This window comes from Carassius gibelio, chromosome A22, assembly GCF_023724105.1.
Source record: "Carassius gibelio isolate Cgi1373 ecotype wild population from Czech Republic chromosome A22, carGib1.2-hapl.c, whole genome shotgun sequence".
Lineage (NCBI taxonomy): Eukaryota > Metazoa > Chordata > Actinopteri > Cypriniformes > Cyprinidae > Carassius > Carassius gibelio.
Window position 1 is genome coordinate 22,549,922 of NC_068392.1, and position 21,602 is coordinate 22,571,523.

Genomic DNA, 21,602 nt, shown 5'->3' on the forward strand with positions numbered 1-21,602 from the left:
CACAGAGGTGTTATATGATGAGCCGGGTGTCGAGAGGCGGGCGAGAAGCGACACAAACACACACACAAACACAGTAGTTATATGATTGGCCGGGTGTCTGGATGATGAAGGATGGGTGAGGACTGACAAATACACACACTCACAAATACACACAGACACAGAGGATATATGATTAGGGGCGGGCAAGGAGCGACACACACACACACACACACACACTCTCATCAAAAAGCCACAACTTGACCCCAGAGAACTTGTTAATTATAGACCAATCTCGAATCTCCCTTTTCTGTCCAAGATACTAGAAAAGGTGGTATCCTCACAATTATATTCCTTCTTAGAGAAAAATGGTATCTGTGAGGATTTCCAGTCAGGATTTAGACCGTATCATAGTACTGAGACTGCTCTCCTTAGAGTTACAAGTGATCCGCTCTTATCATCTGATCGTGGGTGTATCTCTCTATTAGGTTTATTGGATCTTAGTGCTGCGTTTGACACAATTGACCACAGCATTCTTTTGCATAGACTTGAACACTTTGTTGGCATCAGTGGAAGTGCATTAGCATGGTTTAAATCGTACTTATATGACCGCCATCAGTTCGTAGCAGTGAATGAAGAGGATTGACGCTTCACATCAAAAACACTTAACGTGAAAAAAACTTAAGCAGATAAACATTTAACATGAAGAACACAACATCAAAAAACACTTAACGTGGCTAAATGCTTTAAAAAGACCAAACTCAGTAAAAATTATTCAGAAATCATTCTATGTACAGACAAGCAGCCCAGTCGTGGCCTAATGGATAGAGTGGGATGAGTGTAAGCCGAGTGTGGGTTCGAGTCTCAGGTCTGGCAGGGGTTGTCGGTGGGGGGGAGTGAATAACCAGCCTCTCTTCCATCCTTGGCTGCCCGCTGCTCCAGGTGTGTGTTCACTGCTGTGTGTGTGCGCTTGGATGGGTTAAACACAGGGCACAAATTCAGAGTATGGGACACCATGCTTGGCCACGTTATTACACTTTTCACTTTTTAGAATAAGAATGCAAAGCACCGTTCCCATTAGGAAAAGACTTAATGCGTAATTAAATGCATTGCGTTCTTTTTCTAAATTCATCTGCTAGTCTGAAACTAATATACTTTAATAATAATGTGTCATTCTTTTAGTTTTGCATTAAGCCATGTTAAGTGCTTATAACGGTTTTCTTTTATGGAAGGTAGGGATGTTAACCGACTGTTAAGAATTTTGACAGATTAATACAATCAGTTAAATGGTTAAAAAAGTAATTAATTTATTTTCAGAAATGTATCAAAATATTCAAAAAGGTTTGCTTCTAAATTTACACAAAAAAACATGTTGTGTAGCCTATGGATAATTTCATCCAGAAATATGCCTAATGCCAACGCGCAATTATTACAAATATTATAATAAACACTGTAAACATAGCTAGGCTATTTTAGTTCACCTCAATCCACAACAAATCCTTTCAATTAACAGTAGCCTAATTAAAAAAGAATAAGGATAAAAATAGCCGTGTTCCAATATCCACATAAAACAAAATGTTTTGTATAACATTATGGCGGTACAGTGATAATACTTAACAGCACACATTTCATTACATATTTAAACGAAGCAGTGTGTGTTTTTTCATATGTTTGACAGGCTGTATTTTATTATGATAAAGAACAGACTACTTTGTCAAGGTATCAAAGCTTGTGTGTGCGTGCAGCACCAGCGCAATCACTTGAGTTTTTCCCTTCTAACAGAGGAAACTTCTTTGAGTCACAAAGATAAGCGTAATTGTAAACGGTTTGCCTTTATTTGTGTACATTCACAATAAAACAAATCTGTGTGTGTAAAATAAGCCTAAAGAAAAATAGGATGCCACTTTCTGCCGTCTGGCTTCCTTTCGCGCAGCACAAACATGAACTGAAACTCTACATTTTTTTGTTTATTTTCATAATTTATTATTCAAGTAAAAATAAATATTTTTGTGTAGGCCTATTTATTCTCTATTTATTTATTATGTTATAATAAATCTATAGCTGTTTGATGTTTTTCTCGGATCGCAGAAGTGCTGCAGGTGCGTGATGTGATGTGATGTGAAGACCATGTGAATCCTCATGTGCGCATGTACAATTAATCCCTGGGAAAGACATTTTAGTATTTTTAACGCCACACAGACACTTATCCTTTCTAATTTAATTAAATTCTAATTTAAAATAATCTTGTCAGTTAAAGGTTAATTATCGGTTAACAAACGTTGTTTAGGAAAAATAACAGAAATTAACATCCCTAATGGGAGGAAAAGACTTGTTCATATATAGGAATCATATCTGTTTTTCTGTGAATAGTATACTTCATCAATAATGTGTTTGCTGAGTTTGGTCATTTTAAAAGACAGTTTACTGCACTGAGATTTGTTAAGTGTTTTAGAGAGCTCTAAACGGACTCACCATGATTCCTGCTGTCCCCAGAAACCCTCCCAACACTAGCGGTGCGTTCGCGTTGAAGACCTCATCGATCGCACTGGGACAGCTCTACACACACACACAAACACACACACACAGATGAGAGCCCGCACTCCTTACATAACACACAGCCAGAGAGTCAGAGCAAGAAAAACAGGAAGTGACTCACAGAATACATCAGCTTCTCCAGGAAGCTGGCTTTTAGACAGGTGTCTCGCACAAACATCTCAATCGATCCACCGACACCGCAGCAGTCGAACTGAAACACACACACATCCCTGTCAGACCACATGTTCGAGTGTGTGTGTGAGTGTGTGAGAGAGAGTGTGTGTATCTTACAGTGTTGTGGAACAGTTTTAGGGTGACGGCTTGAGCGGGGCTCCTGGTGTTGAGATACTGAGCGTAGATTGTGGCATAGAAGTTCACCAACTCACCTGACACCTGCAATTCAACACACACACCTTAAAACCAGCTCTGTTATACAGACACCTGTGTGTGTGTGTGTGTGTGTGTGTGTGTGGTTTACCCGGTCACTCCACATGAAGGCCATCACACCAGCTGCGATTTCAATGATGATCAGAACGGTCAGCAGGCCAGAAAACTGAAGGGCAAGAAGAGTTGCGCTGTAGTGTTGGATTGATTAGTGAAATTAGAGGAGGTTTGCATTTTACAGGTTTTAAAAAAATGTGTCTAAAAATGAGAGTTTTGTCCTTCTGTATTAAGGGTTTTAACAGCTGTGTTCAGATTCTTCTCAAGTGCTGTTGTTTCTGCAGTGAAGCTCACCACACCGAGAGCTGCTTTGCTGTTGTTGCAGGCACCACAGTCACCGATGATGGCCATCACCAGCATCAGGCCCCCGGTGACCACCAGCACCGACACTCCTGTGAACACACACACACAAGCTCAAACACCAGCTATTTCACACCAGCCAGACAGAAACAGCAGCAGAACACACCGATGTTGAACTGAGCAGTGTTCAGATCGATGTCGAAGAACCCACGGGTCTCTGCTCCGAACCGGAGCCACATTCCTAGAGCCACCAGACCGAACCCCACCAGCTGCAAGACATGGAGACACCACAGTCCTCAGACACAACAGCACACACACACACACACACACACACACACACACTGAACAACTGCTGTGACTCTACTGTGCTGAAGACACCCGTCACAGCTCTCAAGACGTTTCCTATCAGATGTCAAATAGACGTCTCTGAGGTGACTTTAAGATGTTTATGATTTAGAATGTATGTAAAACTGACATCTTATAAACGTCTGTCAGATGTTTGCACACAGTAGATGCTTCCAGATCAAGAGATCTTCTACAGACGTCTTGCAGATGTATTTGTGCTGTCTAGGTAGCACTTAATTTACATATTCAAATGTATTGATGATGCTTTTAGCAGGCTTTTATTTAGGGAGATGGCATTTAACCAATAGAAGAGTAAATATTGATGAAAACTCACACCGAACAGAAAGTTAAACAGGATCAGGAAACATTTACACATCTGCGCACACCCGTCCATGGCAAACCGATTGATTTCACTGCAACAAAACATCATAGGAATCTCTTAATGAACTAATACAATTTTTTTTTGAGAATTTGAGAAGCCTGAAGCGGTTCACTGCCAGTCAAAAGTTAGGGATCAGCCAGACTAAATGTTTTTTAAAGAAATCTCTTCTGCTCATGAAGGCTATGTTTATTTGATCAAAAATACAGGAAAAAAAACTTAATATTGCAATTTGTTGTCACAACATAAAATAATGGTTTCTATTTGAATATACTTTAAAATATAATATACAGGTGCATCTCAATTAGTGGTGGAAATTATGATTCTTTCTAGAGATTCATTCACTTTCAGTTCGTTCACCAAAATGATTCGTTCAGAATCGTTCACTGATTCGTTCAGTTATCATTTCTTCGTATTACACAAAATATGCCAGCAGGTGGCAAAAAAAGAGTGTATTATGTGTAATGTCTTTAGTCAACGAACGTATTCTCTTGTTACAAAAACTGATCTGGCTTCATTAAAATGTGTGTATAATCGCATTCAATATATAAAGTCTAATTAAGTTGTTTAGATGAACAAAGCACAAGGTTTTCTTGCCTAATTAGCATTTTAATTGTTTGGTCAGGCAGTTTGTATATTATATATTCACATTCATAAATCGGGGATTAAACGTGGAGTTGCTAAATATCAAAACAAGCGTATGTGCACAGTACTGTACCTTTGCATTTTCCGAGACTGACATGCTAAATTGCAGACTAACCCGGTTTACTCTCATTCATTACATTCACGAATGAGATAAGCTATGTAGCCTACCAATTCATTTCATTCACGAACGACATGTATCCGTTCATTCAGCTCGTTCACGAATGACGTGTTTCAGTTCAGTCATTTCATTCACGAACGAGATGTAATAAATCATTCAACTCATGCAAAAGCGACATGGGTACCAGTTCAGTCATTTCGTTCACGAACGATAAGATCTCTAGATCTAGTTCAGACTCATTTGAATCTCGTTCATTGAAGGGCGTATTCGTTCACTACATTCAGCAAATCACATACTCTGTAACATCTCATACTCGAAGGCTATTGGCTCGAGGTTGAGTAATTCTTTGACAGGATGAAATACCCGGTTCACTGAGCTGCGCATGCGCTGCTTATAGCGCCGCGCTGCTGTGGAGGGAGGAACTTCACTGAACGAGAAATATGAGTCAGTGGATTACGTGAACGAGAACGATTCGTTCACCTAAAAGATTCGTTCTAAAACACAAACGACACATCACTAATCTCAATAAATTAGAATGTCATGGAAAAGTTAATTTATTTCAGTAATTCAACTCTAATTTTGAAACTCGTGTATTAAATAAATTCAGTGCACACAGACTGAAGTAGTTTAGGACTGGTTCTTTTAATTGTGATGATTTTGGCTCAACTCAACAAATTGAATATTGGTGACATGTCAATCAGCTAATCAACTCAAAACACATGCAAAGGTTTCCTGAGCCTTTAAAATGGTCTCTCAGTTTGGTTCTGTGGGATTAAAAATTTATAAAATGTTAAAACTAGGTTCCAATGTAATAGCATATGAACTGAAAACATTTTTATATACGTTTTGAGGTAAATCAGGAAAATCAGGTGTCTGAGATAATGTCCTTTTGTCTTTGTGCTCTTCCTTGCCATGTGGCTTTTGAAGCTCAAGGCTCAGCTGTGCCTTTTGTCTCTATGATAATGTGAAGGTATCAGTGTACTGTCAGGCACCTCTGTATTTAAATGACACTGTTATGCTGATAAGATCAAGGCTGGGAAGATGCCAGTGTCTGGTACTTTCCTGATTGCATTTTTTTTATTTTCTTTGTTTAAAGTGACTCCACCTCTACTGTATGGATCCCTCCCACTTGAATGTATATAATCTACAATGTCTTAAGAACAAGTTAGACTATTGATGACTACAGCGCCACGCAGAGCGTTCTCAATAAAGAATCCTTCTGAAGATTACCCAAGAGTCTCCTGTTCTTCGTTTCTGAGATCCCAACAGTTTTTGGCGCCGTGACCCGGATAGAGCTTCTCACCTGAATCCAGATTGAAACTGCAATCTCAACAAAGATCAGACAAAGATCAGACTGTACCTCTATCCAAAAGAACCTTTAAGACTAGAACAAATGTGTTATCCTCTGCGCCATCAGAGAAGAGTTAACAGACAGCTGTAGGGTTTGGTTAACTAAGTGACCCTCTAAAAATGATATTTTAGAGATGAAAATAATCCTCTGTATAGGCAGGGAAGATTAGCATCACATGCTAATATTTTGCTACCCACTGTGTCTCGGCAGGAAAGTTTAGCATAAAGTGCTAGAAGTTTGTGTTATCCTCTGATAGAGAAGAATTGTTAATTTTTTGGTACTCTCTGTTGATCAGAGAAGTTTTAGTGTTTTGATTGTGTGGTAAAAAAAAGGAAACTCACAAGAAGTTTAGAAAGAATACTAGATTGATCCCCACAACTGAAAAAGATGGTCTCGCGACTCCTTTGTGGTCGGACAGCAAATTCAAATCACTGCGCAAAATGAACCTAATAGTCACTGAGAAAGTTATACAAGAACTAACTCAGAAATATGATATCCATCCAGACAAAACTTGGTCTGTAGATGAGTATAAAAAGGTACTAGGAGCATGTATTCGCAAGAACAATTTGAAAGGCATTATCTGCTGCCACACAGAATTAGCCTTAGCGCTAGCTACGCAACAGTCTCAGCGTACCTCAGAACTAGAGGAACAGAACAAAGTGCTCAGGGCTAGAGTATCCTCTTTGACTAAGAAATTGAATCACAACAAAGCTGCAGCAAAAACTGATGTGGAAGAAGTTAGACTGATAGCACTTATCCTGATTTACAAAGTTCCTTTGAAACAGATGTAGCCATCCAGTCAGTAACTGATGTGCCTGTAGATTCATTAAAGGTATGTGGCGCTAGGAGGAGATCTCAGGGAATTGAGGGAACTGAAAGTGTTACTCCCAACTCCTCTGTTGTCCAGGTACAAACTGTTACCAAAGTTCTAGGACCTAAAGATATAGAGAGACTCTCCCAGAGCTTACCCTCAGCACACACAATTTTTTCTGAATTTAGAAGAGCATTAATTAGCAAAATGCGTCTCTACGACATGTGGTTAGCATAAGTCACACAGCTGATGTCACAAATTCTAACTGAATCTGAATTCAACACCTTTGAGTCTGCTGTTACTTCTGAATTAAAACATGTCAGTAAAGGTGATTTGAGGGAAGGTGTTTTGAAAATTCTAAAAAATATTATAGGACCCAAAATAGACTGGTCTAGAATCACTAACTGTGTGCAAAGGAAAGAAGAAACTGTGAGTGAATACACTGAAAGATTTTGTCAGTCAGCAGTAATTTACAGTGGAATTGCTGATGATCCTGAAAGTGTTCTAGATGACAAGGGACTATTAGTACGCATCTGGTCAGATGGCCTTGTAGCGGAGTACAGAAAAGCCTTGCCATTCCTAGATCTCACTTGGTCTAACAAAACTCTCAGAAATAATCTAGACCGTTTAGCTACATGGGAAAGAGATGCGGATGTTAAGACAAAAGTGAGAGTAGCAGCAGCAGCTACATTTAGCACAAGGAAACATGACCATAGATGGCCTAAAAGAGAAGGCAAATGCAATTACTGTGAAAGATCAGGTCACTGGGAGAAAGAGTGTAGAAAGAAGTTGAAAGATAGTAGAAGAAATGTTATGCATAATTCTGCTCCTTCTCAGCCCGCCTACAATCCTGAAGTAATCCCTTCAATGACCACAGAAACTTTAGGACAGCTCGCTCAGGTTCTTCTAAAAGCACAAAAAGAAAAGGAAAAAAAACTAATTGTTGGGGCTGTGAGTAGCTACCTTTACCCTGTAATCCATCACAATGACAAAATAATTTTTGTGAAAGGTAGCATACAAGAGAAAGAGATTGACTTTTTGCTTGATACAGGTGCAGAAATTACAGTAATTCCTATAAAATTGGCTGAAGGCTTAAACATCCCATACAAGAAAACTAAATTTTTAAAGATTCTGTTTTGTATGAAACCCCGTCCATAGATGTACAATTAGGCCCAAAGACTCTGACTACAAAATTGCTATGTGCTCCATTAAATACAGGTGCAATTCTAGGCATGGATCTACTCAGACAAGTACACCTGACTTTAGACATGTCCTCATAATCGGCTAGCATAAAAATTTTCCTCAGCACAAGTTTCTACCAATAATGTAAAACTCCTGAGTACGCTTTCTTACAGAATCATCCAATTTGGGCTAAAGACAAAGATGATTGTGGGTTTTTGACAGGTGTAGAACCAGTCAAATTGACAGGAACTCCACCTCCTGTTACCAAACAATATCCTATCAGTAAGGAAGCTATACAGGGGATAAAACCTATTGTGGAAAAATTGCTGAAGCAAGGAGTGCTAGTTAAAACAAACAGTCCCTGTAACTCACCCATATGGCCCATCAAGAAATCTAATGGGACATGGAGACTCACCATAGACTACAGAGTAGCCAATAAACATATTGATAAAATCACCCCCCTAGTGGCAGATCCATCTACAATTTGTAATGGCTTACCATTAGATTGTAAGGTTTTTTCTGTAATTGATATGTCTAATGGATTCTTTTCTGTACCCTTGCACTCTGACAGCCAGACATGGTTAGCTTTTACAGTTGACTATGAACAATATCAGTGGACACGTTTGCCCCAGGGATTTCAGAATTCCCCAACTTTATACCATCAGGCTGTCAGACGTGATTTGTGTGACCCAGAATGTCCAGTAAAACAGTCCACTATGATTCAATATGTCGATGATATTTTGGTAGCCTCTACAGATCACGAGGTACATCAAACTGAATTGGCAGCATTGTTGGACTATTTGCAGAAATGAGGACACAAATGCAGCTTTCACAAAGCTCAAATTGCTAAAAATCAAGTCACATTTCTGGGTCAAACAATTGGTGCAGGAAATAGATCTATTACACAGGATCGAGCCACTTCAGTCAAAGCCATACCTCCACCTACGACCATTAAAACACTCAGATCATTTTTAGGAACAGCAGGTTACTGTAGACCTTGGATTGAAGAATATGCCTCAATTGCTCAGCCTCTCTATGACTTGTTGAAAGGCCAGGTTAAAGATTCTGATACTGTTTGTATGGAAGAAATTCACCTCAAAGCTTTCAATGATTTAAAGAGAGCACTATGTCAAGCACCAGCATTAGGAATTGCACAATCTAATAAACCCTTTGTGCTTTATGTACATGAACACTTAGGCTTTATGACTGCATGTTTAATGCAAGATCATAGGGGCAGTTTACGCCCAATTCATTACTATTCATGTAAACTTGACATAGTTGCTCAAGGCATGGGCCCTTGTCTTAGAGCAGTGCAGGCAGTTCATCTAGCTCTTCAGGCTTCAACAGGAATGGTGCTAGGACAGACTATAAATGTAAGATGTCCTCATGCAGTGTCCGCACTAATGAATCAAGCAAAAGTCACTTCTGTCACCTCCTCTCGTTGGGGAAATTGGTTAACGACAACAAACCCATCCTCATGTATGATGTCTGCAATGACTGGAGTTTTGTTAGAGGATGAAGGTGAAATAACTCACGATTGTGTTACGCTTACATACGCAGCTATAAGTGACATAAAATAAACTCCCATAGAGAATGCAGAATTTGAGTTGTTTGTTGATGGTTCAGCTCAAGTCATTGAGGGAAACAGACGAGCAGGTTATGCAGTAACTTCCACCACTGAAGTTGTAGCTTCAGGCCGTCTTCCAGATAATTTTTCAGCTCAAGCTCCAGAACTAGTAGCCTTAACTAGAGCATGCACGCTAGCTTCAGGATCGATTGAAAATATCTACACTGATTCCAGATATGCTTTTGGGGTGGTTCATGATTTTGGTGTCACTTGGAAAGCTAGACAGTTTCTAACTTCTGCTGGATCCCCCATTAAGCATGCTGGATTAGTAAAAGATTTATTGTTTTCCATGAAACTTCCAAAGAAATTAGCGGTGATCAAAGTGAAAGCACATCTCACAACTAACACTGCAGAAGCTAAAGGTAATGCTCTTGCTGATGTAGCTGCTAAACAGGCTTGTTCCTATGTAACTGTACAAGTGTGTTCAGATAGTATAGCACAGAAGACAATTCTGTCTCCTAAATCAATTATTGATCTGTACAAAGACGCTCCTCTATATGAAGCATGGACATGGTTAGACAAAGGGGCCACAGTAGATTCATCTGGATGCTGGACCAAAGAGGGGAAGTATGTCGCTCCCGAATCACTGCTGCCATATTTGGCTCAACAAATTCACAATTTGGGTCACAGTGGTCCAGCAACAATGAATCACAGGTTCTCAAATCAATGGTGGAATCCAAAATTCAGAAATGTAGCAACCGAAAGAGTCAAGAGATGTGTTACATGTCAAAAAAATAATGATGTGCCAGCAGCAGCTATGATGCGATGGCCATCATCATGGACATCGCACAAAATATAGACTCCAGAAACAACATATTCTTAAAGCTGATGAATATGTCAAGAAACTCCTTGTTTGCTGGAAAGAACGTTTGCATGCATCATCCACCTTCTGTAGGAGCAGGAATCCCATAGGTAGCACACCCCATTTCTGACTGTGATACCTGCACTCTATTTGGTGTTGTCACTAATAGAATTTTTAACCAAAGCACATGTCATGACGTGACTGTTCCTCAAGCCTCACCGTGTTGCAGTCCAGGTTTAAGTTCCTGCAATTTGACCTCAACCACACCTGTTATGACAGACTTACTCTTACCAATAACATTTAGTTGGTGTGTTGAACAGCTATCCTTAGACTCTAAAGATTTGGGAAAAATTCCCAGTGCTTCATTTGGTTTCATAATTAAAATGGGAATGTCACTGAAGACAGAAATTTCATCATCCACACGACAAAAGAATGAGGATGTGGAAGTATGTATTAGGCAAACTCGATCATTCCCTAAGCTATTTAATGTGAACCAATGGTGCAGGATTTCCCCCCCAACAGGCATGTTTTGGTTATGTGGAACCTCAATCTATAGTGTGCTACCAGTAAAGTTGAATGGCAGGTGCACCTTAGTCTATGCCCTACCTGCAGTCAGAGAAAATGTGAAATCCACTCCAGTCCTAATAACAGGCAACACCACCTTACAAAATTATCGGACCTGAGTGCTGCACCGGTTTACTGGATCCAACAAAGAACTTGAACAAAATTCAACAAGACATTCTTGAACTTTCATCAAAATTACACCAGATGACTGAAGACAACTCATCATGGTTCGGAAACCTGTTAGGTAAACCCTGGCTGTGGATCAAGGAAATAGCAATTCTGCTGTTGTTCTTACTACTGGTATGCTATCTATGCGTCCACAGTAAAGTGTTTTATTCAACAACTTACTCATGCCCATCACGAGGAAATGACAATTCCGACCAGAAAAGATTATTACCCATAAGAACTAGACAGACCCTAGCTGCATGTTTGTTTCTGAGTCAACATACCATTCGTCACTACAGACAATCAACACAGAGCAAGTGCTATGTGCCTGTAACGATCACAGGTTATAAGAATGAACTTTTAAATGTTTAAATTTGTATTATGTGAGAGTTATTAGAACTCTCAACGGGAGGACTGTGGGATTAAAAATGTATAAAATGTTAAAACTAGGTTCCAATGTAATAGCATATGAACTGAAAACATTTTTATATACGTTTTGAGGTAAATCAGGAAAATCAGGTGTCTGAGATAATGTCCTTTTGTCTGTGCTCTTCCTTGCCATGTGGCTTTTGAAGCTCAAGGCTCAGCTGTGCCTTTTGTCTCTATGATAATGTGAAGGTATCAGTGTACTGTCAGGCACCTCTGTATTTAAATGACACTGTTATGCTGATAAGATCAAGGCTGGGAAGATGCCAGTGTCTGGTACTTTCTTGATTGCATTTGCATGCTTTGTTTAAAGTGACTCCACCTCTACTTTATGGAACCCTCCCACTTGAATGTATATAATCTACAATGTCTTAAGAACAAGTTAGACTATTGATGACTACAGCGCCACGCAGAGCGTTCTCAATAAAGAATCCTTCTGAAGAATACCCAAGAGTCTCCTGTTCTTTGTTTCTGAGTTCCCAACAGTTCACTAGGCTACACAATCATGGGGAAGACTGCTGATCTAACACTTGTCCAGATGACAATCATTGACACCCTTCACAAGGAAAGTAAGCCACTAACATTGATTGCCAAAGAAGCTGGCTGTTCACAGAGTGCTGTATCCAAGCATATTAACAGAAAGTTGAGTGGAAGGAAAAGGTTTGGAAGAAAAAGATGCACAACTATCCGAGAGAACCGCAGTCTTATGAGGATCGTCAAGCAAAATCTATTCAAGAATTTGAGTGAACCTCAGAAAGAATGGACTGAGGTTGGGGTAAAGGCATCAAGAGCCACCACACACAGACGTGTCAAGGAATTTGCTGAACCACAGACAACATCAAGGCAAGGCAAGGCAAGTTTATTTATATAGCACATTTCGTACACAGTGGTAATTTAAAGTGCTTTACATAAAAGAAAGTAAAATAATAATGAAGAAAAATAATAACAAGAATAAAACAAGCAATTTTAAAACTTTTAATTATTTAAAATGAATTTAAAACAGAAAATGATTTTACATAAAATAAAATAAATAAATAAAAAACAGTGAAAATAGTGCAATCAGTTCGGACATTGCACAGTGCTCATTCAATAAATGCACAGCTAAACAGATGAGTTTTCAGTCTAGATTTAAATGTGTCTAGTATTTTAGCACATCTGATCTCTTCTGGAAGCTGATTCCAGCTGCAGGCGGCATAGTAACTAAAGGAGGACTCCCCTTGTTTTGTGTGAACCCTTGGTATTTCTAACTGACTCGATCCTAGTGATCTGAGTGCTCTGTTAGGTTTATATTCAGTGAAAATATCTGCAATATATTTCGGTCCTAGGTCATTTAGTGACTTATATACGAGTTAAAGTACTTTAAAATCAATCCTAAATGTAACTGGAAGCCAGTGTAAGGACCTGAAGACTGGTGTGATATGCTCAGATTTTCTGGTTCTAGTCAGAATCCTGGCAGCAGCGTTCTGGATGAGCTGCAGCTGTCTAATGGTCTTTTTGGGAAGGTCGGTGAGGAGCCCATTACAATAGTCCACCCTGCTGGTGATAAAGGCATGAACAAGTTTCTCCAAGTCTTGACTGGAAACAAAACATCTAATTCTTGCAATGTTTTTTAAATGATAGTATGCTGATTTAGTTACTGCTTTGACATGACTACTGAAACTAAGGTCTGTCTCCAGAATCACACCAAGATTCCTGACTTGATTTTTAGTTGTTTGACCCCTAGAGTCAAGGTATGCATTCACCTTGAACACTTCATCTTTGTTTCCAAATGCAATGACTTCAGCTTTTACCTTGTTTAACTGAAGAAAGTTCTGCCACATCCAACTATTAATTTAATCAATGCATTGGCAGAGGGAGTCAATGGGGCTGTAGTCATTTGGAGATAAGGCTAGGTACATCTGGGTATCATCAGCATAGCTGTGGTAGGCAATTTGGTTCTTTCTCATTATTTGACTTAGTGGGAGCATATACAGGCTAAACAAGAGCGGTGCAAGAATTGAGCCTTGTGGGACTCCGCATGTCATGGACGTCCACTTAGACTTATGCTCTCCTATACTCACATAATGATCTCTCCCTTCTAAGTATGAACTGAACCATTTGAGTACCATCCCAGAAATCCAGACCCAGTTTTCCAGTCTCTCTAGTAGTATGTTATGATCGACAGTGTCAAACGCAGCACTGAGATCTAGCAATACCAGCACCGATATTTTGGCAGAGTCACAATTTAAGCGAATATCATTTATTATCTTAATGAGTGCTGTCTCTGTGCTGTGATGCGGTCGCAAACCAGATTGAAAATTGTCCAGGTATCCATTTGAGTTTAAGTATTTGTTCAGCTCATTAAAAACTACATTTTCTATAATTTTGCCTATAAAAGGAAGATTAGATATTGGTCTAAAATTGCTCAAAATGGTGTTATCAAGATTGCTCTTTTTCAGGAGGGGCTTAAAAACTACAGTTTTCAGGGAGTTTGGAAATGTCCCAGAAAGAAGTGAGGTGTTCACCACTTCTAAGAGATCTGCTTTTAAGCAGTTAAGCACACTTTTGAAAAAAGATGTGGGAAGTGTGTCAAGATAGCAGGTTGACGATTTTAGGTGCTGCACTATGTCTTCCAGAATTTTTCTATCAATTGCTTTAAAAATAGACATAGTATCTTTTTGATATTGTGGCCTAATCTGTCTGACCTCTGCATTACTTGAGGATGTGCTAATCACCTTCCTGATATTGATGATCTTCTCAGAAAAGAAGGATGCAAACTGTTACGTACTTGAAAGTGTCTAGGGCATGTACCGCAACATTCATATATTAATGTACTGCTGAAGCTGGGGGTATGGTGGAAGAACACATGACAGACTCTTTTTAAAGGGAAAAATAAACTGGGCTTTATTCACAACCAGCCAAAAGGCCACTGGACCCAGTCAAAACAACAATAATGTGCGCTTTGTACAATGTGATATAAACAAAGACAAACAACAAACAATAAATGGGAAAAGAATAAAAAGTGGTGCCAAAGGAAAGAACAAAACATAACAAAACAATCCTTAATCTAAACCTAATCTAACCAAAACAAAAATGTAGAACACAAACCGAAATCTTCAGTGCATCCGGCACCCTAACTAAATTACCTATAAAACAGAAATACAAAGGATGGTGTCACTTCTTACCTAGTGTGTCTAACAAATCATCGGCTACGGTTGCAGTGTACAGTATTGTTCAAAATAATAGCAGTACAATGTGACTAACCAGAATAATCAAGGTTTTTAGTATATTTTTTATTGCTACGTGGCAAACAAGTTACCAGTAGGTTCAGTAGATTGTCAGAAAACAAACAAGACCCAGCATTCATGATATGCACGCTCTTAAGGCTGTGCAATTGGGCAATTAGTTGAAAGGGGTGTGTTCAAAAAAATAGCAGTGTCTACCTTTGACTGTACAAACTCAAAACTATTTTGTACAAACATTTTTTTTTTTCTGGGATTTAGCAATCCTGTGAATCACTAAACTAATATTTAGTTGTATGACCACAGTTTTTTAAAACTGCTTGACATCTGTGTGGCATGGAGTCAACCAACTTGTGGCACCTCTCAGCTGTTATTCCACTCCATGATTCTTTAACAACATTCCACAATTCATTCACATTTCACAAGTTCTCAATTGGATTAAGGTCTGGAGATTGGGCTGGCCACTCCATAACATTAATTTTGTTGGTTTGGAACCAAGACTTTGCCCGTTTACTAGTGTGTTTTGGGTCATTGTCTTGTTGAAACAACCATTTCAAGGGCATGTCCTCTTCAGCATAGGGCAACATGACCTCTTCAAGTATTTTAACATATGCAAACTGATCCATGATCCCTGGTATGCGATAAATAGGCCCAACACCATAGTAGGAGAAACATGCCCATATCATGATGCTTGCACCTCCATGCTTCACGGTCTTCACTGTGTACTGTGGCTTGAATTCAGAGTTTGGGGGTCGTCTCACAAACTGCCTGTGGCCCTTGGACCCAAAAAGAACAATTTTACTCTCATCAGTCCACAAAATGTTCCTCCATTTCTCTTTAGGCCAGTTGATGTGTTCTTTGGCAAATTGTAACCTCTTCTGCACATGCCTTTTTTTTAACAGAGGGACTTTGCGGGGGATTCTTGAAAATAGATTAGCTTCACACAGACGTCTTCTAACTGTCACAGTACTTACAGGTAACTCCAGACTGTCTTTGATCATCCTGGAGGTGATCATTGGCTGAGCCTTTGCCATTCTGGTTATTCTTCTATCCATTTTGATGGTTGTCTTCCGTTTTCTTCCACGTCTCTCTGGTTTTGCTCTCCATTTTAAGGCATTGGAGATCATTTTAGCTGAACAGCCTATCATTTTTTGCACCTCTTTATAGGTTTTCCCCTCTCTAATCAACTTTTTAATCAAAGTACGCTGTTCTTCTCAACAATGTCTTGAACGACCCATTTTCCTCAGCTTTCAAATGCATGTTCAACAAGTGTTGGCTTCATCCTTAAATAGGGGCCACCTGATTCACACCTGTTTCTTCACAAAATTGATGACCTCAGTGATTGAATGCCACACTGCTATTTTTTTGAACACACCCCTTTCAACTAATTCAACTAATTGCCCAATTGCACAGCCTTAAGAGCGTGCATATCATGAATGCTGGGTCTCATTTGTTTTCTGAGAATCTACTGAACCTACTGGTAACTTGTTTGCCACGTAGCAATAAAAAAAATACGAAAAACCTTGATTATTCTGGTTAGTCACATTGTACTGCTATTATTTTGAACAATACTGTATATCGCGATATACTAACCTGCGTTCTCTTCCCAGAATGTCAGTTTTTAACAGATATCTCCGAGCGAATGAAAAGGTAGACACAAACTAATCTCGCCCATGTTAAGGCGTAACAAATACTTAGAAACACAAAGCACACAGCACACAACTTAATTCGCGGGCAGAAACAGTCAAAACCTCAGTTTACAGGAGATAAACTCATTCCGCTGCAAAGCGCTCGATTTACTACAGAGGAGTTCTCAATGTGCTCCGGAGAGAAAGCATGAATGAACACGTATCAATGATTTCCTGTTAACCAGGAAATCATTGATAACATTTCTGTGACCTCTTCAAAAAAGGCTGGAGAGTATTTTGGAGGCCTGTAAATAATAATAAACAGAATCCGTGGAGCACCTTTCAGCACAATCCCTAGATATTCAAAAGACAAGTACTGACCAAATGAAACTTGCTTGCTTTGATAGACATCTTTAAATAGAACAGCTACACCTCCACCTCTCCTAACAGTCCTGCAAACACTCATGTAAGTGAAGTTAGGAGGGGCTGCTTCATTTAGGATTGTTGCACTGCAGCTGTCTTCTAGCCATGTTTCGTTTAGAAACATAAAACCCAGATTGTTTGTGGTTATAAAGCCATTTATAACCAACATCAGAGGTGTCTTACCTGGGCTAAGGAGAAGAATCTAATCTGCCCAGTGGTCCAAAGTCCTCTTTTCAGATGAGAGTAAGTTTTGTATTTCATTTGGAAATTAAGGTCCTAGAGTCTGAAGCAAGGGTGGAGGAGCTCATAGCACAAGCTGCTTGAAGAGTCCAGTGTTAAGTTTCCACAGTCTGTGATAGTCATGGGGCAGCTTTGGGCTAATGGTTAGAAAGTTGGACCTGTAACCTGAAGGTCACAGGTTTGAGTCTCAGTGCTGGAAGGAGTTGTAGGTGGAGGCGAGTTTATGAACAGCGCTCTCTTCCACTCTCAATACCCATGACTGAAGTGTCCTTGAGCAAGGAACTGAACCCCCAGCTGCTCCCCAGGCACCTGATATATAGCTGCCCACTGCTCCGGGGGTGTGTTCACTTTTCACTGCTGTGTGTGCACTTGGGTGGGTTAAATGCAGAGCACCAATTCTGAGTATGGGTCACCATACTTGGCAAATGTCACGACTTTCACTTTTTCAATGTCATCCGCTGGTGTTTGTCCATTGTGTTTTTTGAAAACCAAAGTCACCGTTTCGTTTACCAAGAAATTTTGGAGCACTTCATACTTCCTTCTGTTAACCAGCTTTTTGAAGATGCTGATTTCATTTTCCAGCAGGATTTGGCACCTTCCCACACTGCCAAAAGCACCAAAAGTTGGTAAAATGACCGTGGTGTTGGTGTGCTTGACTGTCCAGCAAACTCCCCATACCTGAACCCCAGAGAGAATCTATTGGCTATTGTCAAGAAGAAGATGAGAAACAAGAGACCAAACAATGCAGATGAACTGAAGGCCACTGTCAAAGAAACCTGTGCTTCCAGACCACCTCAGCAGTGCCACAAACTGATCACCTCCATGACACGCTGAACTGAGGCAGTAATTAAAGCAAAAGGAGCCCTGACCAAGTATTGAGTACAAACCCGATTCGAAAAAAGGGACACTGTACAAATTGTGAGTAAAAAAGGAATGAAATAATTTACAAATCTCATAAACTTATGATATTTAGATTCTATTGTGAATAAAATATATCAAATGTTGAAAGTGAAACATTTTGAAATCTCATGCAAAATATTGGCTCATTTTGGATTTTATTAGAGCTACACATTACAAAAAAATTGGGACAGGTAGCAATAATGTGCATATAAGGAACAGCTAAAGGAACAATTTGCAACTTATTAGGTCATTGGGAACATGATTGGGTTTAAAAAGAGCCTCTCAGAGTGTCAGTGTCTCTCAGAAGTCAAGATGGGCAGAGGATCACCAATTCCCCCAATGCTGCGGCGAAAAATAGTGGAGCAATATCAGAAAAGAGTTTCTCAGAGAAAAATTGCAAAGAGTTTGAAGTTATCATCATCTACAGTGCATAATATCATCCAAAGATTCAGAGAATCTGGAACAATCTCTGTGTGTAAGGGTCAAGGCCTGAAAACCATACTGGATGAGCATGATCTTCAGCTCTTAGACAGCACTGCATCACATACAGGAATGATACTGTAATGGAAATCACAACATGGGCTCAGGAATACTTCCAGAAAACACTGTCGGTCAACACAAACCACCGTGCCATTCACCGTTACCAGCTAAAACTCTATTGGTCAAAAAAGAAGCCATAATTAAACATGATCCAGAAGCGCAGGTGTTTTCTCTGGGCTCATTTAAAATGGACTGTGGCAAAGTGGAAAACTGTTCTGTGGTCAGAAGAATCAAAATGTGAAGTTCTTTTTGGAAAACTGGGACCCCATGTTATCCGGACTAAAGAGGACAAGGACAACCCAAGTTGTTATCGTTGCTCAGTTCAGAAGCTGCATCTCTGATGGTATGGGGTTGCATGAGTGTGTGTGGCATGAGCAGCTTACACATCTGGAAAGATGAGCTCCATCAATGCTGAAAGATAGATCCAAGTTCTAGAACAACATATGCTCCCATCCAGACGTCGTCTCTTTCAGGGAAGACCTTGCGTTCTCCATCATGACAATGCCAGACCACACACTGCATCAGTTACAACGTCATGGCTGTGTAGAAGAAGGATCCGGGTCTGAAATGACCAGCCTGCAGTCCAGATCTTTCACCCATAGAAAACATTTGGTGCATCATAAAGAGGAAGATGAGACCAGCCGCAGCGCTACCATTGGGCCCGGGTGGGCCTGGGCCCACCCATTTAAGGTCCGGGCCCACCCATTTTGGCCCAGGCCTATGAGTAGTGAGTGATTTTCATTCTAGCGGTTCATCCAATAAGCAGCCCGAGGAAAGCTTTGAGCGAAAGCTTCTCAGCCAATCAGCGGCTTCTACCCCACCAGCAAGTGATCCAATGAAATGAATGACGTTGGCGGACGTCATTCATTCAAGACAGAAAGATTTAATTCCGTTTCAGTCTTTTTGTGTATTGAACGTTCATAGGAGATAAATGAAGTTAGCTTACTGCCAACAATTAAGGTGTATTTATTTGTCCGCTTGCCTTCAGCACTGAGCTGAGGACAGCGATACAAGTTGATGTCCTGCTCAGTACCGCAGAATAGCGCTGGATGGAGATGAAGGGAAACCCGTGGGTTTTTTTTTATGGGGTCATATTTTAACTGGCCCATCCACTTTTCTGGAGGCCCACCTACAATAAAAATCCTGGCGCCGCTACTGGATGAGACAAAGAAGACCTAAGACAGTTGAGGAATGAGAAGCCTGTATTAGACAAGAATGGGACAACCTTCCTATTCCTAAACTTGAGCAGCTTGTCTCCTCAGTCCCCAGACGTTTGCAGACTGTTATAAAAAGAAGAGCGGATGCCACACAGTGGTAAACATGGCCTTGTCCCAACTTTTTTGAGATGTGTTGATACCATGACATTTTAAATCCACTTATTTTTCCCTTAAAATGATACATTATCTCAGTTTAAACATTTGATATGACATCATTGCATTCTGTTTTTTATTCACAATTTGTACAGTGTCCCAACTTTTTTGGAATCAGGTTTATACATGTACAGTAAATGAACATAGTTTCCAACAGTTCACTAAATGTTTTTCTCATTGGTTTTATGAAGTATTCTAATTTGTTGAGATAGTGAATTGGTGGGTTTTTGTTAAATGTGAGCCAAAATCATCACAATTAAAAGAACCAAAGACTTAAACTACTTCTGTCTGTGTGCACTGAATTTGTTTAATACACAAATTTCACAATTTGATTTGAATTACTGAAATAAATTAACTGTCCACAACATTCTAATTTATTGAGATACACCTGTATTTCAGTGATGCAAAGCAAAAAGGTTTATGTTTTCTAACAATATAAGTCTTTGCTATCACTTTTTGTCAATTTAACACACCCTTGCTGAATAAAAGAATACATTTCTTTCAAAAAAAGAAAGAACTTTTGAACGTTAGTCATTATTTTTGAGGTGGCAGGAGTTGGGGGGGGGGGGGTCGTCATATGAAATACAGCAGCCACAACAGCATTTATGTTTTATTATTATTATTATTTTATTATTATTTGAAACATTCACAAACTCATGAACTAGATCATGAAATATCTTGATTCTCACCTTGAGCAAAGTAACCTAATAACGTAGGCTAATCGATTAAAGGGGTCATATGACGCGATTTCAACTCTTCCTTTCTCTTTGGAGTGATACAAGCTCTTGGTGCATAAAGAAGATCTGTAAAGTTGTAAAGACTAAAGTTTCTAATCCACCGAGATATTCTTTTTCAAAGTTGAGACTAACGCCTCGTTCAAACACACCCTCACATCTCTACGTCAATATGTGGAAAAGAGGACTATATCTGCCTGATCATGCCTAGAGCTGATGTAGTTTATATTTAATGGGAATTTATCATTGAAAGTTAATGTGAATAAAAACATTGCAAGTTAGGCTACTTTCATTATACAAAAAGAGAGCAAAGTTCAAGCACTCTCAAAAACTCCCATTAAAATCACTGAAGCTGTTTACACAATAAATTAATATCTTACAGATTCATACACACATCTACACTTGGCTTGCTTAGTTGGGGCCACTTCATTTACAGCAATATCATTGACTTGATTGTAAATGATTGCACAGATACTATTTAAACTGAACTGATATGATGACATTACTTTATTCAATGATGAACTGCCTTTTTGCATAATTCACATATATCATTTCTTATTTAATGCTGTTCAGGTGACTTGTCTTGACGAGAGAATTAGCTAGAAAGAGTTAAACAGTAAACTGATGAGTAAACTCTGATTGGCCAATCCATTCATGAGCTCAACAGCATCATGTGTGATTTTGTATAATACACAGCTCGGTAGAAATGTGTCTGTCTCTGGCTCAGCGCCAGCCAGCGAACAGACGCAGATGTGATTTGGCAGCTGATGATATGACTAGTGATGTCCGATTCGCGAACCAATCGTTCAAATTAACCGGTTCTTCTTAGTGACAGGTTGATCCAGTTCACCAAATCGAACTGAATCATTTGAAACGGTT

At 39.5% G+C, this 21,602-nt stretch overlaps 1 protein-coding gene across 1 annotated transcript in view; it reads right to left on the reverse strand.

Moving 5' to 3' along the window:
* The window catches only part of LOC127942767 (CD9 antigen-like), a 43,015-nt gene that overhangs the window by 13,406 nt on the left and 8,007 nt on the right, over positions 1–21,602 (reverse strand). Inside the window, exons 2-8 of the mRNA XM_052538721.1 lie at positions 3,932–4,010; positions 3,419–3,521; positions 3,247–3,344; positions 2,990–3,064; positions 2,803–2,904; positions 2,633–2,722; positions 2,449–2,532 (exon numbers count right to left, since the gene is read on the reverse strand). Coding sequence (XP_052394681.1) covers positions 2,449–2,532; positions 2,633–2,722; positions 2,803–2,904; positions 2,990–3,064; positions 3,247–3,344; positions 3,419–3,521; positions 3,932–3,991 — 612 coding nt within the window. The 5' untranslated portion in view covers positions 3,992–4,010. The remainder of the gene's footprint in view (positions 1–2,448; positions 2,533–2,632; positions 2,723–2,802; positions 2,905–2,989; positions 3,065–3,246; positions 3,345–3,418; positions 3,522–3,931; positions 4,011–21,602) is intronic.